The sequence below is a fragment of the Gallus gallus genome, chromosome 2, assembly GCF_016699485.2.
Source record: "Gallus gallus isolate bGalGal1 chromosome 2, bGalGal1.mat.broiler.GRCg7b, whole genome shotgun sequence".
NCBI classification, from domain to species: Eukaryota; Metazoa; Chordata; class Aves; order Galliformes; family Phasianidae; genus Gallus; species Gallus gallus.
Window position 1 is genome coordinate 137,393,673 of NC_052533.1, and position 14,971 is coordinate 137,408,643.

General features: G+C 39.1%; 1 protein-coding gene across 4 annotated transcripts in view; it reads right to left on the bottom strand.

The window, feature by feature from the left end:
- Positions 1-204: 204 nt before the first annotated feature.
- TMEM65 (transmembrane protein 65) overlaps positions 205-14,971 on the bottom strand; it is a 35,169-nt gene continuing 20,402 nt past the window's right edge. For all 4 annotated transcript variants that reach the window (NM_001031507.3, XM_040685824.2, XM_015283111.4 and 1 more), the window contains 6 exons: positions 12,984-13,028; positions 11,255-11,322; positions 8,890-8,944; positions 7,704-7,746; positions 6,669-6,774; positions 205-5,121 (listed from right to left, as the gene is read on the bottom strand). In NM_001031507.3, the coding sequence (NP_001026678.3) occupies positions 5,026-5,121; positions 6,669-6,774; positions 7,704-7,746; positions 8,890-8,944; positions 11,255-11,322; positions 12,984-13,028 (413 nt within the window). In that variant the 3' untranslated portion in view covers positions 205-5,025. The remainder of the gene's footprint in view (positions 5,122-6,668; positions 6,775-7,703; positions 7,747-8,889; positions 8,945-11,254; positions 11,323-12,983; positions 13,029-14,971) is intronic.

Sequence of the window (14,971 nt, forward strand, 5' to 3'; positions counted from 1 at the left end):
GTGTGAGGGTAGCAAAGGGGTACACTGCATTTCCCCTAGATGGAAGCAGTATTTCAGGAAGACTTGCCCAGAACAGTCAAACTCATTACAAATGCTTTTAGGTTTAAATCTTACCAAGATAAGGGCTAGAATATGATCTGTTCTGCAACAGCATAGGTCAAGAGTTTAAACATGACAATACAAACATTTATCACATTGAAGCACTCCTCTTCCAAGTTCTTTATTATTAATGCATGGAAAAGTTTGGACAGACAGCAGCCCCTTCTTTACTGTACAAATTTTTGACTCTTGAAATGATACAGAGATACAATGGCATTTTTTTACTCATCTCACCTCCAGATCTGCTATTGTTAGGTTCTAGGAAACCAAGAAAATGTGCCAAACAGCCTCTGTTCTGGCTGTCAACCTATGATGGAGTTGTTACCAAACAACTAGAACCTTTACAATGGTAATCGTTAAACAGTGTTGCTATGGACCATGTTCAGTGACACAGAAATCAGTGTGCTATAGACAGCAGCGTTATCATGGAGGCTGTTGTGATCAATCTTCACAGCTGCCTACACAGCTCATGAACAAAGGTGTACAAACTGCACTGGGTCACACAGCTGGTTCAAATCTTCAGTTCGCTGCTCCCATTTCCTTTTACTGTACTGTAATGCAATTTACTGCATAAAAGTTGCCACAGACAGGAAAGCAGCCAGCAATGCTGCACTTGTCAGTGCCATAGGCATTATCTATGAACACACTATATGGTACAAATCATACACATAAGAAAATCACAGCACTGCAGTAGATTGTGGACATGATTTAGAGGGCATGGTGGTGATGGGTCAGCGGTTGAACTAGATGATCTCAGTGGCCTTTTCCAACCTTAATGATTCTATAATTGTTGTGACAGCTGCATCCCAAAGACAGAAGGAGCAACTCTTGAGACCGGAGTAGTATCCATAGTTGCATCTATATTTAAGCCAGTTGCTTAGATGCTCAGTTACTAAGATGGAGACCATTAAACCATAAATATTCCCATCCAGTTCTCTTCATGCTGCTGCAAGCAGCCTATCTTGGCATCATCTACCTACAGGAGACATCCTACAATAGCACTCTGCATTCTCTATTGCTATCCCAGGTAACTGTTCTGAATTAACACATCCAAAGCACACAGACTGCCTTGGTCATGGATGTGCTATGCTCATGACCACACCCACTCAGGGGGCTTGGAGAAGGAAGTGAACAGATTTGCCTAGAAGTTGGGTTTGGTTGTGAAGAGGGAAAGCTGTTTTGTTTTACTTCGAATGACAACTTTCTCTATTTAACTGGGCTTTTGCAGTCAAGTTTACCCCAAACCCTTCCCACTTCCCTCAATACTATTTTGAAAGACACTCCAGATGACAAGGGTCCTTTCTGAACACTGAGATAAGGGTTAAAAGCCTCAACAAACATTAAAGAAGGACTCTCAAATAGGAGCTTGAATTTGTATTATGAGGTCATTAACTGCAACCTAGATTATCTCTGGCTATTCTCCTAACGTTTTAGGTCAAAATATTCCAGAACCATGAGAGACTCAATACAGGATAACAACTCCTCAAAACTTTATTAAGGCCTGTAGTTTAAGAACGGCCAGTCTGTCAGCTTATCACTACACTATATGAAATGTCAGAGTATGTTGGCTAGACAAGTGACAGCTGTAAACACTGTAGAGCTCTGAAGTTCAGGAGAGTTCAAAAGAACCTTAGCTTGCATACCAACTTCAGTTACTACAGAACTTCTAACATTAGTCAGAAATGCTGCTAATTTACCATACAAGCATTTTAATTGCTGAAGTTGTTCTCCTCCAGACAGGGCAAGACAAAAGTAAACTACTTCTTGGTGCTAATCTCCTCCATCAGTGACAACAGGACTCTCATTCAGAATTTACATAATAAACTCACTCTCTTAATTGAAACCAAATGTCCGCAAGACATTGAATTGCCCCTCCAGCAAGAGGTCTAATAAAGAAACAGAACAGGTCTGCTGTAATACAAAAGTTTACAGAAAGTCTGGCAATTTAATTAAAGACAATACAAAACACATTTTCTGAATTCAAATAATTTATGTAAAAGTACATGAATGAGAAAATATCAGCAAGGAGAACCGGGTAACCACATTACCAGATGCACGTTCTCTCTCCCTAGGGATAACATACAGTAAAAATGAAAATACACTTACATTTTAAGTTACAATAAAATACAGTATTTTAAAATAAACACAATTTCATGTCTACCAGCCCTTTAACAAGAAAAACTCCTGTTAATTCAGGACGAGCTTGACAGAGTAAAAACAGAGTAATATTAAAGCTGCTCAGTAACTCTGAGAGTGTCTGATTTCCTTTTATTAAAGAAGGAGAAAACAAGAGAAAACAAAGAGGAGACTTTTGTTATTGCTCTGTCTTTTCAGTTACATATTTTTAAGACAGTGATCAGAGCAATGGGGATTACTTTCAACTATAAACACCAGAAAAAAAACTATTTCATTATCAGGAGACATCTTAGGATCAGGCACAAATCTTCTACTTCACGTGAAACAATTGCACATCCACAAAAAAGAGTGGCTCCCACAGGCAAAGCAAACCACCTCTGCTGTATTCAGGGTTACGCTTGGCCCCAGCAAACACTTTCAACCTTCTGAGCCCGTGTCTCAAATCATGAGTTTTCATTTATGTCAAATACTGAAACCCAAAAAGACACCTTCTTGATTATAACATCATACAACCACCTGAAACACTCAAGGTTTCTTATCATGCATCACCCTCCACATTTGTGTGGTCAGCTGAATAGATAAAGATGACACATAAGATACCATCAAAGGGATCAGTTAATTCATTAATTCTCCTTAAAGGCATTGGTTGAAGTACAGTAGTTTGACATACAGCAATAGAATGTCACCAATTTACATACACAAACTATTAAACAATGGTACATGATCTTCCCTATTGTCATTATGAAAAGAATGCTACCACAAGAGCTGACACAGCCTTCTGATTGCTCTTAAGACCTTTGGAAAAGTGTTGAAAATAGTGTTCCAGTTAGAATGACAGCAAAGAAAGGTTTGGTCACTCCTGAAAGATTCCAGTGAAAATGCCAGTATTGCAATGGGAAATATCATTGGAATTCTCAATTAAAATAAAATACAAAAAAGCTACATGAATTTGTTTTAATGTGTATTTCAATTAAAAATAAAAATAGGAAATACATACAGTTTTTCTAGAAACATACCAGAAACAGAAGTACAGAGGGAGAAAAGTCAGAGCTTAAGGCAAGGCAAATGTGGGACCTTTGAAAATGCAAGCCAGAACACCTCTGCATTTAGTGTTATTCTTGCCTAGCTGAGATGTCTTTCAGTTTTACAGTTTGGTCAGGATTAGTTTAACACACAAAAGACAGCATACGCTACCAGGCCTACTCACTCCAAGTTTTCAGAGCCTGCTTTTCACCAAGAGATATATATCACTGCACCTTCACTAAAGGTTGGTGTCAGAGTTTCAGTACTGCTGTTTAAGGGGCTTCTAGAAATTAGAAGAGAAGACAGATTTACGACCAAGAGATAAGCAGTGAGCTCTGTAAACATACACATGTTACAGTAAGACTTCGTATAGCAAATAAAAATCATGGGATGGAATTTTCTTTTAAGCCATTTATTTCTTGGTTTCAGAAGTGCTAACAATTCCAGTGACAGAACTTTCAAAGTGCCTAGGCTGTGCCTCTTTTTAATGTCGTTTCCAAATGGTACTGAAAGAGGTAAGAAAGCCCCTCTTTAACAAATAGTTATCAGTTTAGCATTGTTATTTGGCAAGTTGGATCCTGAAATTCTCTTGATAATTGTAATTATAATTTATGAACATATAAAAAAGCACAGTTACATGTGACTGCACTGTCAGATCTATAATACATCAAATAAGACTGCAAAAATAAAAGGCAGGAACAGGAAGAAGGCCTCAAGTCTTTTTTTTTTCAGAAGTCTCACAGCAAAAAAAAAAGTTTAATCATAAATACGACATTATAATCTGCAAACCAGGTCCTCTAATCCAGACTGACAGCATATTCATAATTTATTGTTTCATTTAAGCCACCCATCACAAACTTGCAATGCCAATACTCATCCATATCACAAAGGGCTCCCCAGCCTTGTCAGCTCCCATTAGCCATTCACACTTTATTTTAAACAGAACTTAAAGAAAAAAAGTGTTTTTGAATTAGGAAATCTGAACTCTTTGATAATACATGAAAAGCTCAGGAAGATAAGCTTAAGGAGAACTCCACTGAATTCTCAAATTATTGTTTACAAGGAAGAAAAAAGGAAAAAAAGACATTAATACTGAAGTACAGAAGGCAGTGTTAAGACATCACTAAAGATGAACTTGGAAAGGATATGATACTGCAATCACTTACCTTGTCAGGGCATTAAAATGATCGCCTCAGGTGACAATTCAGAGATTCAGAATTATAAAGAATGCAAATTAGACTGCTGCTGATCACTGAAATGTCTGATGCAAAGGCAGTGCAAAATGAGAGTTGCTGAGGGGGCACTCAGCCTTCTTGTGAAGTGAGGGACTTCAAATCACTCGTAACTGACCTCCTTAATAATCTGCATTGAAGGACCTGATGAACAGCTGCAAGTTTTTTTTTGTCATGCAATTACATCTGTTAAGCAACCAATACGCAACTCAAGAGTGTTACTGTCATCCACTGTGGACTATTAAAGTAATAATCTGTTAAAGAATAATGTCAAAAGGGGAAGTGGTAAACATCATTTGCCATAAGTGAAAACACTTCAAAAATGTACATTAAATAGAAAGCTAAATGGTATCTTATAAAAAGAAGTACTGAACACAACAAAGCCACAATAAATTAGTGTTTCCATAAAATGACATGCTGAAGGTTTTGTTCCCAAGTCTATGCATTTTTACTGTCTGTTAATTCCTAAATATTGACAGCATAATTGAGTAATTGAGGTACATTAGTTTACATCTGTATATGTCTTGTAAAAATGTTAATTTTTTTCTTCCAGTTTTTCTTCCTCATCGCCAAAGAACAACAAAGGAAACATTCCTAAAATGCAGCCAACGGTCACTCCAATAGCTTTACCCTGGAGAAAAAGGGAAAAAATTACGTTTCTCACTGATCAGTTATTACTTATTTGTATGCAGTACCAACAAAATCAAGAAAATGGACACTTTGTTCTAGCTTTTGGTAGGGAGTCACATTTTTCCTAGCATGCAGACTTGAAACAGTCTATGAGACAGAGACAGGTGTGGAAGCAGCAAATTAAGAAATCCTGTGCTAAAAAAATAATCTGTGATAAAATAATATCTAAATAAAGAGGGGAGGAATGGCCCATGAAGAGATGCACACATGATAAATAAGTGAGGAGCTCAAGACTCCTAGGGTTAGCATGATGGCCATGAAGATGGGGAAGGATAAACAAAATTAAGGCCCAACTGCAAGAAGCATTCGCTTCAATCTGGTAAATGCAAATTATCATCAAGGTCAGAAGTGAGCAACGTAACAGTTTGTAAAGGCACAAGGTGAAGACAAAAATAAATAATTGGAAAGGATTTCACAATCTACCTAGATATAAAAGTCAACAGGAGAGGAAAGAAATTAAAAATGCAACATCTGAAGGCACGTCACCAGCAGCAAATGAACAGTGTGGTGAAACTTCATGCAGCAGTAAATAATAAAAAGACAGGAAAGAAGTACTAGCGTAGAGACTAAGATATTCAGAACTCTTTACACAGAAAGGTGATGTGAACAGACTGTCATAGAATGACAGACTCGTGCCACAGACTCAGCTTCCAGTAAGAAAGCCTGTATGTTGGACAGACTAGAGGGCAGCCCACTGACAATATACCACTTCTTCCCTGCTCAATGCCTTCATATATTGCTGCTAGAAGTAGACTTGTTCCTAATTTTTATCGAGAAAGCATTATTTCTATTCCCTTAAATCTGCTAAGTAATTTTCCCACATGAAATCTTGTTCTGGCAAAATGAAAGAATTACCTGCTTCCTTACTCAGTTTCTAATAATCCATTTCTTTAATCAAAATAAACTAATATTATCACTGGTGAAGTGGGACTGCCTCAAATGTTTCCATGTTCATGAAGTAATCATCCTGAAAATGCATCTGAAAAAGTGAGCGTCCCAAAATTGTAGAAGTTATGGTAAGCCCAAGCAGTAAATACTGTTCAAATGCAAAGGTTTAGTCAGATAAAAGTTAATTTTGTATACAAACTAATCACAGACCAATAGAAACTAATATATAATAGCAAAGATGCACAACTAACAAGCACTTGACGAAGAACATGTAGGGGTTAAACTACTAAAGGTAATGCTGAGGGCATTTTACCAGACAGCAGCCAGAGCTCAACCAAGGTAAGTGCACAGCATGCATGCAGTCACTGCAGAGATCACCCATACTACCAGCCACCTGTGACTTGTTGTGTACAAAAAAATACCCAAGCCCAAAACAATCCTCTCTGCTGATGCTGATACAGGCTCACAACCAAACCTTCCAGAAAATACTCACAGTGTTGGCAACTATTAAATACTTAACAGCACAGCTGACAAAAGGAGCTATCATGTATTGCTTTAAACAAAAAGGATCCCCACAAAGACTGCTTGCAGGTTACTTACCAAGTGTGCACTAAGACGTGTTTGCCACATGTCAGCTTGTTTGGGTGTCAGATCAGGGATTGAGAGACCCAGCCGTGAAGCCAAAGCTTCTACATAACCTGCAAGACTGGAAGAATTAGAAACCAAGAACAAATTATTTGGGATATGAAAGTGTCTTCAGGAGAGGATTTTCAACTATCTGAAGCACTGAAAATAGCTTTTCCTTCAGCACACTGATAAAGCCACGGAGAGGTAAATACAGGAAAGTATTCAGATTTCTAACAGTTTTGCTATCAATAAAAATCTATTAATTTTCTTACTGATTTAATATGCCATATTTCCAGAAGTTCTTCAAGCAGTAAGACAAAACCAGCTTTAATGTTACTGTACATTACAACAGCTTGCAAGTAACCTTTGCAAGAAAACTGTTGCATAGCATTCACCCTTTTCTGTAATATTATTCACAGAATAAAAAATGAGAGGGAAAATGAAAAAAAATACAGCTTTGATTTTAGGATCTACTCAGAAAATTCCTTTTAAAAAGTGCAATGCATCTGCTTATATCCAACAGAATAAAATACTGAGCTCCTGGCAGCAAATAGATACACCTCCATCTGAAGCCATTTCCCCTCTTCTCAGATATAATAACTATATTTGCAATTCTTGCTGTATGTCAGGAGAAGGACATGTATTGTTATACGCTCAGATCTGAAAACCTGATGAGGTAACATTCTGTCATAGCAGCACTGAATTATGTTAAACACCAATTCCAAATCCCAGTGTTATCACTTAAATATACAGTATGTAATAGGAAGAGTTATTCTGTTTCAAAACTACAGCACTGCAGTTTTGGCCTCAATAAGAATCAAATGTCATGTGGTTCATTGAAGAACAACCCTAGAGCTAGGAAAGGAAAACAAAAAAACAAACAAGAAAACACCCACATCAATTAAAAGAAAAACAAAAAAACCCACAATTTCAACAGTTTTATGTTTTAGTTCAGCAGCACCAACACTGGTTACAAAGGAGTAAAAACATTCTTAAATTCAGACCTACCCCAGTCCAGCTAAATCTGAAACAAGGTTTCCCAAAGCAGCAGCTGGTGATGATGAGGGGGAAGAAGCCAAAATATTAATACAGAATAAAAAGAACCAACATCCTCCCACACCCACTGCTGTGGCCCTGCCTGTTATGAGTACACACTGCAGAGAAAACCATAAGTAATTTTATTTTTGAGCTTATCTTCTGACTCCGTTGCAGTTTGGAATAACAGCAGTAGGACAGCAACATTTTTCCTCAGCTTACATGAAGGCTTCACAAATGCAAAAAGATAACCCGAAAATTGGCATAAAAACTTTTCAGATCAGGGTCAACAATGGCCATGCAGCTGAGTTTCACCCAGCCAACAGTGGACACCAAAAAAGCCCTGCAGTGCCTGAAGAGGCACAGAAGCACTGGAAATAGAGCATATACAGCTCTGTTCAGCAATTCAAAAGCAGGTATCATTTCCCTACGCTGTGGCAGCTTAGGAATAAATATTATATGCGACTGAATATGTAACACTTTAAAGTTGCACACTTAAAATACACGATTTCACAGCAGATCTTAATGATATACTCTTGCTTGTGACTATCTCGCATTGCAATGGAGGGCTGCAAATTCCCAGAAAATTAACTTGTTCTGCTGTACAAACTTCCATCCGAGCTATTTGTGTGCTTTAAAGCAATGCTACACCTGCAGCTGGGGTGATCATGAGCAGCTTTTTCTTACACTGCCAAGGCACAGAAGCAGTGAAGCAGAGCTCATTAGTTGTAGCAAAGCGCTGGAGAGCAGAGCTGCCTCTGCACCTTGCATAGAGGCAGGAAAATCACTGAGCACACGGGACAGCACAGCAGAGGGACATCAAACATTGATCTTCACTTAGCACTGCAAGCAAACAGCCGCTTGCAAATAGGTACATTAATATTAGATCTTGGGGAACTTAAAAGCAATTCCATTACAGAAATGCAAACGTACCCAGGATTTGCACTTTTAGATTAAAACAAACAAATAAACCCCAAGAATTTCAGAATGTATTTGAACTGAAATCCTATTTCTACAAACAGAACACATTCTTATTTATTACGAAAGCCTGCTGCTTCCAGACGAAAGAAGAGCCATTTCAAGCCCTGTGGCCTACTTTCAGTCTAAAATACAAGAATGTGTCACATCAGTCTATGCATACTCCATTTTTATTACTTGCCTGCCATGGTTGAGATTCCTAGGACAACTCCAATTGACAATTCTATTTGGGTTCCCTGGAAAATAAGAGTTCTCATTATTTCATGGATATGGATTTAAAATAGATGATACTAATTCAATTGGTGAAGTACCACTTCCTGCTTCTGTAAAAACTGAAAAGACAAATGGACATGACTTCTATTAGATCTGCATAGCTCTTACACTCCCAGCATATGCATTACCCCCTACAAGAAGCTACTTCAGTTACTCTTTTAATATTTTACATTACCTCATAATGGCAACCTAATGGCTAAAACAGGAATCTCCATTTCTGCATACTATTTTCTCCACTCTAATTCTTAACGTAACAGCTCTGAAAGCAAACTTCCAGAAATACTGAGCAAACGGATAAAACGTAGTGTCACATCTCCTGTATGTTTTCGTATGAAGAAATGCAAAATCACAGGGAACTGCAGGATGAAACAGCAATGTGTGGCAGGAGGATAAGAGATAAGGGGCATACTTCAAAACAAGAGATGGTCCAGATGGAAATAGAATCACAGAATCGTTTTGGTTGTAATGGACCTTAAACACCATCTAGTTCCAATCCCCCTGCCACAGATAGGGTCGCCTTCCACTAGGGCAGGTTGCTCACAGTCCCATCCAACCTGGCCTTGAACACCTACATCCAGGAATGGGACACCCACAGTTTCCCTTGGCAGTCTGTTCTGGTGCCTTACCACTTCTAAGTACAGAATTTCTTCCTTATACATAATCTAAAACTACCTTCTTTTAGTTCAAAACTCTTGTTCTATCACTACACTTCCTGATAGCCTCCCCCCCATCCTTCCTGTAGGCTCCCCTATATGTCATAAAAGCCCACTGTAAGGTCTACCCAGAGCCTTCTGTTCTCCAAATGCAACAAGTCCAGCTCCCTCAGCCTGCTTTCACAGGAGAGGCGCTCCAGCCCTTTGAGTACCTTCATGGCCCTCTTCTGGAGCCACTCCAACAGGTCCATGTCTTTCTTATGGTAGGGCCTCCTCCAACAGGGCTGCAGTACTACAGAGCTTCATGAGAGCAGAGCAGGAGAGAACAACCACCCCTCACCCTGCTTGCCACACTTTTTTTGATGCAGCCTAGGATGTCTGGCTTTTTGGTCTGCCAGCTCACATTCACTTTTTCATCCACCGACACCCTCTGAATCTTTCTCCTCAGGTCTGCTCTCTGCGCTTGAGACTGCACCAATTCAGATACAGGACCTTGCACCTGGCCTTGCTGAACTTCAGGATGTTAACACAGGTCCACCTCTCTAACCTGTCAGGGTTCCCTTTGGATGGCATCTCCTCACTCCAGCATGTCAACTGCACCACATAGCTTGATGTTGCCAGCAAACTTACTGAAGGTGCACACAATCCCACCATCTATGCCACTGGCAAATATGTTAAATAGCACCAATCTCAAAACCAACCCCTGAGGAATGCCACTCATCATTGGCCTCCACCTGCACATCAAGCCACTGACCACAACTCTGAGTGCAATTACCCAATCAATTCCTTACCCACCAAGTGGTCCATCTGTCACACTTATGTCTCTCCAATTTAAAGTCAAGGATGTTGTGCAGGATATGAAAGTGTTTTTCACAGTGAGGACAGTCAGGTATTGGGAGAGGCAGCCCAGACAGGTTGCAGTCTCTGCCCTTAGAGCTTTTCAAGACTCCACCTAACAAAACCATGAACAACTTTGTCTGACCTTTCAGCCAGTCCTGCTTTGAGCAAGACATTAGACTAAAGACCCCAAAAAGGTCCAAAGCAAGAGCAAGACCAGAGACCTAGTGGCTCCTGAGGTCCCTTCCCACCTGAATTATCCCATGATTGATATTACATAGCCAATTATAATTCCACCCAAGGAACAGCATTTTTGGTCTTGAATCATCTTCCTGTTACACCAGCCCACTTCATTTTCCAAATAAACTGAAAATATTTAAAGAGCATTCATTACTCAGCAACACCATGCTATGTCAGTACAAACGAGCATCAACACTAACAATGCTTGCACCACTGGGAATGAAAGAACGCTGAAGAACTAGGCATAAGTACATTAGAATTAGTTGATACAGAACTGCATCAACTATGTGATCATAAATGTATCCTGAAGATTTGAAGAAAAGCTTCTTCCTAATAGAGTAAAATTTGTTTAAATACTGGCCTTCAGAAGATACAACCCTTTGCATTCTGCAAAGTCAAAATGGAGCAGAGAAATTTTGATGGAAAAATTAAGAGCAAAAACTAGTTGAGTTGATACAAAGGGTAAAGGAGTCTTCCTGAAGCTCTCATTTAGTACAGTATAAACAGTATTGGCTTGAATAGGGAATTAAATAATGAACTTACCGCAGCAATCATAATTGCGTTATCCAAAAATCCAAACCCTACAAAAGGTAATGCATTGTGGAAGAACACTAAAAAATAAGTAACAAAGAGATCATATTTATAAGGGTTCATCAGTACAAACAACCAAAATGTGAGTTTAATACCATCTTTAAGAGAAACAAAGACAACACACTGGAAATCCCTTTCCTACTACCTCTGTCAGTGTCTGGCTTTTATTTCTGGCAAGCTTGGCTACTCAACTCATATTAATGGCTTGTGAAGAACCATGTGAACTAACTTATTCGTTCTAAATTCCTGTACAGTTTTGGATGAAAGCCATGTATGTCTGTTAGTAGGTAAAGAAAAAAATATTTGATATTGAACAAGCTTTGATATTATTTATAATCCTTCCAATTTATTCTTCAGTATCAATGAAGACTGCTAAGCTGTCTCACCAGACACCTTACATGGACTGAATAACTTCTAACAAGTACAATATTACTGTATCATTCCTTTTTGTTCTACTCCATTTTCTCCCCCTCAACTTTTAGCTTATAAGCTCTCTATGAAGATGGGTATGAATTTGCACAGCACTGCCTCCAGGTGCCAGCATACTAAATACAGCACTGAGGACTGACTACTTGACTAGAAACACAGCTTAGAAAATTAGTTATTTTCACTTTTTTTTTTTTTTAATTCAAAATGCAGCTATTGAGTTTTTCCTCCATTTCAGATAGGATCAATAATCACATTTTAAAAACTTTCAGAGATGCAAACATGAGGGAAGAAAGAAGAGTGTATGAAGTTCAAGGCAGGTGAAAAGAAACCAGCAGGACTCTCTTCTGGGTTTACTTCTCAAAAACACCATGAATCCATTACCACAAAAACTGATGTCACACAAGACGTTTCATGCTCAGATACTTGAGCACATATGGTCTCCTCTAACAACCTTTTAATAACATATATACCTTCTTAAATGTACACATAAAAGAGTAAAGCATGGAATGTATGAACTTTTCCTTTTTTTTTTTTTTAACAGCAGGACAAAAAGCTCCAAAAAGCTAACAGCAAAAAAAGCACATAAATAGATGCCAAAAGCTTTCAAAATGTGCGTACCTAACATGGATCACATTCACAGTGAAGTTGACAGAATTTTAGAATCCATGGAGTATACAAAACCCCAATGATCAAGGGAAAAAAAATATATATATATAAGTGTAAATACCTAAAAGTAGAAAATATTTGACTAAGTGCATCTGCGCTCTGACAGTTTGAAGTCATAAAAATAAAATGGCTTGGAAGAGAAATCAGTTTGAAAAAACATGATTTTATAAAGAAGACCAAATCTACTTCCATTTTCTCTATAAATTTTACCCCAGGATCTCAGTTTATTTAACATCTATGCAACTCAAAGCAAGTCGGGAGTTTGAAGCTTAAAAAGAAAACAAAAATCCACAAGGTACCACAGCATCAATGCAGCTTGGCTTAGACGAACAACATTTGCTGCTGGCTTTAAACAGTGCTCTTTCGTTTGGGCTTTCTGTCCTACTTTCATTAAATGGCACGGAGCTCTCTCACCAGATGAGGTGTTATGAAACAAAGCACTGTAGGCACTTGCTTTGGTTTTCTTCTACTCTGCAGTAGTATGGAGATGAGGACAGACCAATGGCTTGTAGGAGAAAGACGAAGCAACTCAAACACAAAAGACTGCACAGCACTGAACCACATTCAGCAAATACTCTTATTTTACCATGTCTCAGTTGTCCTGGAGATGGTGGTGCAACCTCCAACTTCTCTAGAGAAGTCAAAACGAAATGAGAAAGTTAGCTAGTTCATCACATACTCAGTTTAATACATTATAAAGCATTTACCAATTTAGTAGCAGACAAAAAGTAGCTCTGTTACATTTTTTGTTATTTTTATAATAGGTACTATGATATGAAAAGCCAAAAATCTCCTCAATTGATATTACAAGATTAAACTAGCATTTGTAACTGATTATGCCAAGTAACAGCACACATCAGAACAACCCATTACCAGAAGCCATCTTTATTGCAGAATTACACAAGAAAATTAGAAAAAAAACACTAAAGTTAGTTAAAAAAAAAAAATCTAAAGAACTATATTTTAGTGTTTGTTTTCAAGGGTACTCCAAGCATGCAGCAGAAAAGCTTCTTTCCTCCAGTCTGCAAAAAGAAAACGTTACCGTTTCTGTTCTGAGAGCAGGCATCATTTAACAGCTAGTATGAGAAAAACAGAAAACACTATAACATTTGAGACCACTGATTGTGGTAATAACAAATCCACTTTGGTCGCTCACGCTATGAATGTTTGAGGTATCATGGACTTAAACCACAAAGAGCTTAGAAGAACATCATTCCTGAAGCTGCCTGAAGGACGCTAGCGCTGTGCAGCTGAAGTGGTGCACAGAATGCTGCACACACAGCTCTCTGCTTCACAGCATACATCTGGGGACAAGGGAGAGAAAACAAGCAGCCTTCCAGCTTCCCCCTACCCCACGTGTAGATTTGAAGTATAAGCCTCTTCTTTTAAAGGAGGAAAAAAAAAATGCTTCAACAACTTCCAGCATAACGGACCCTGAGCTTCTCACAAGCCGCCTTTGATTCATAACTTCTTCAGGAAAAGGTAAAAAATAGCAAAATGCAAGAGGATCCTACATCATGACCCCCAGTATTTAAATTGGACGTGTGGCAGCAATGGTAGATGGCGTGAAAATACAATGCTGCAAACAGGCTGTGAAGTATTTGGGCATCATCAAGCCAGAGCTGCACAGATCACAGTCAGTGTCCCTACATCCATGTGGGCTGCTGCACTCAAAGCTATTGTGAAGGAAAAAATAATACATGCACTTAAATTAATGTCAGGTAAAAATAAATTGGTTAGACCATAATATCAGTATTCAGCCAACCAAGAGACTGACTTCCAAATGAATCCAATTCCTTTAAAGTCCTAAAGCTACAAAAATGTTCAAGGTTAAAAAAACCCACAGAATCATAAACATTGGAAAAGACCTCTAAGGTCATCTGGTCCAACCATCCACCCATCACCAATACTGCACACCAAACCATGGCGCTGAGTACTACGTATACACTTTCCTTAAACACCTCCATGGATGGTGACTCCACCACCTCCCAGGGCAGCCTGTGCCAATGCCTCACCACTCTTTCTGAAAATAAATTTCTCCTAATGTCCAACCTGAATCTCCCCTGGTGCAACCCGAGGCCATTCCCTCTCAGCCTACTGCTGTCACTTAGGAAAAGCGGCCAACCCCCACCTCGCCACAGCCTCCTTTCGGGGAGTAGTAGACAGCAATAAGGTCTCCCCTGAGCCTCCTCTCCTATGACTGAACAATCCCAGTTCCTTCAGCCATTCCCCATAAGATCTGTGCTTCAGACCCTTCACAGCTTCACTGCCCTTCTCTAGACAAACTCCAGGGTCTCCGTGTCCTTCTTGTAGTGAGGAGCTCAAAACTGAATGCAGTACTTGAGGTGCAGACTCTCCAGAGCCAAATACAGAGCAACAATCACCTCCCTGCTTCTGCTTCCCTTCAGCTTTCCTGGCTGCACTATTTCTCATACAAGCCTGGATTCCATTGGTGGTCTTGGCCACCTGTGCACACTGCTGGCTCACATTCAGCCAGCTGCCAGCTAAGATCCCCAGATACTTCTCCTGTGCACAGCTTTCCAGTCACTCTGCCACAAGCCTCTAGTGCTGCCT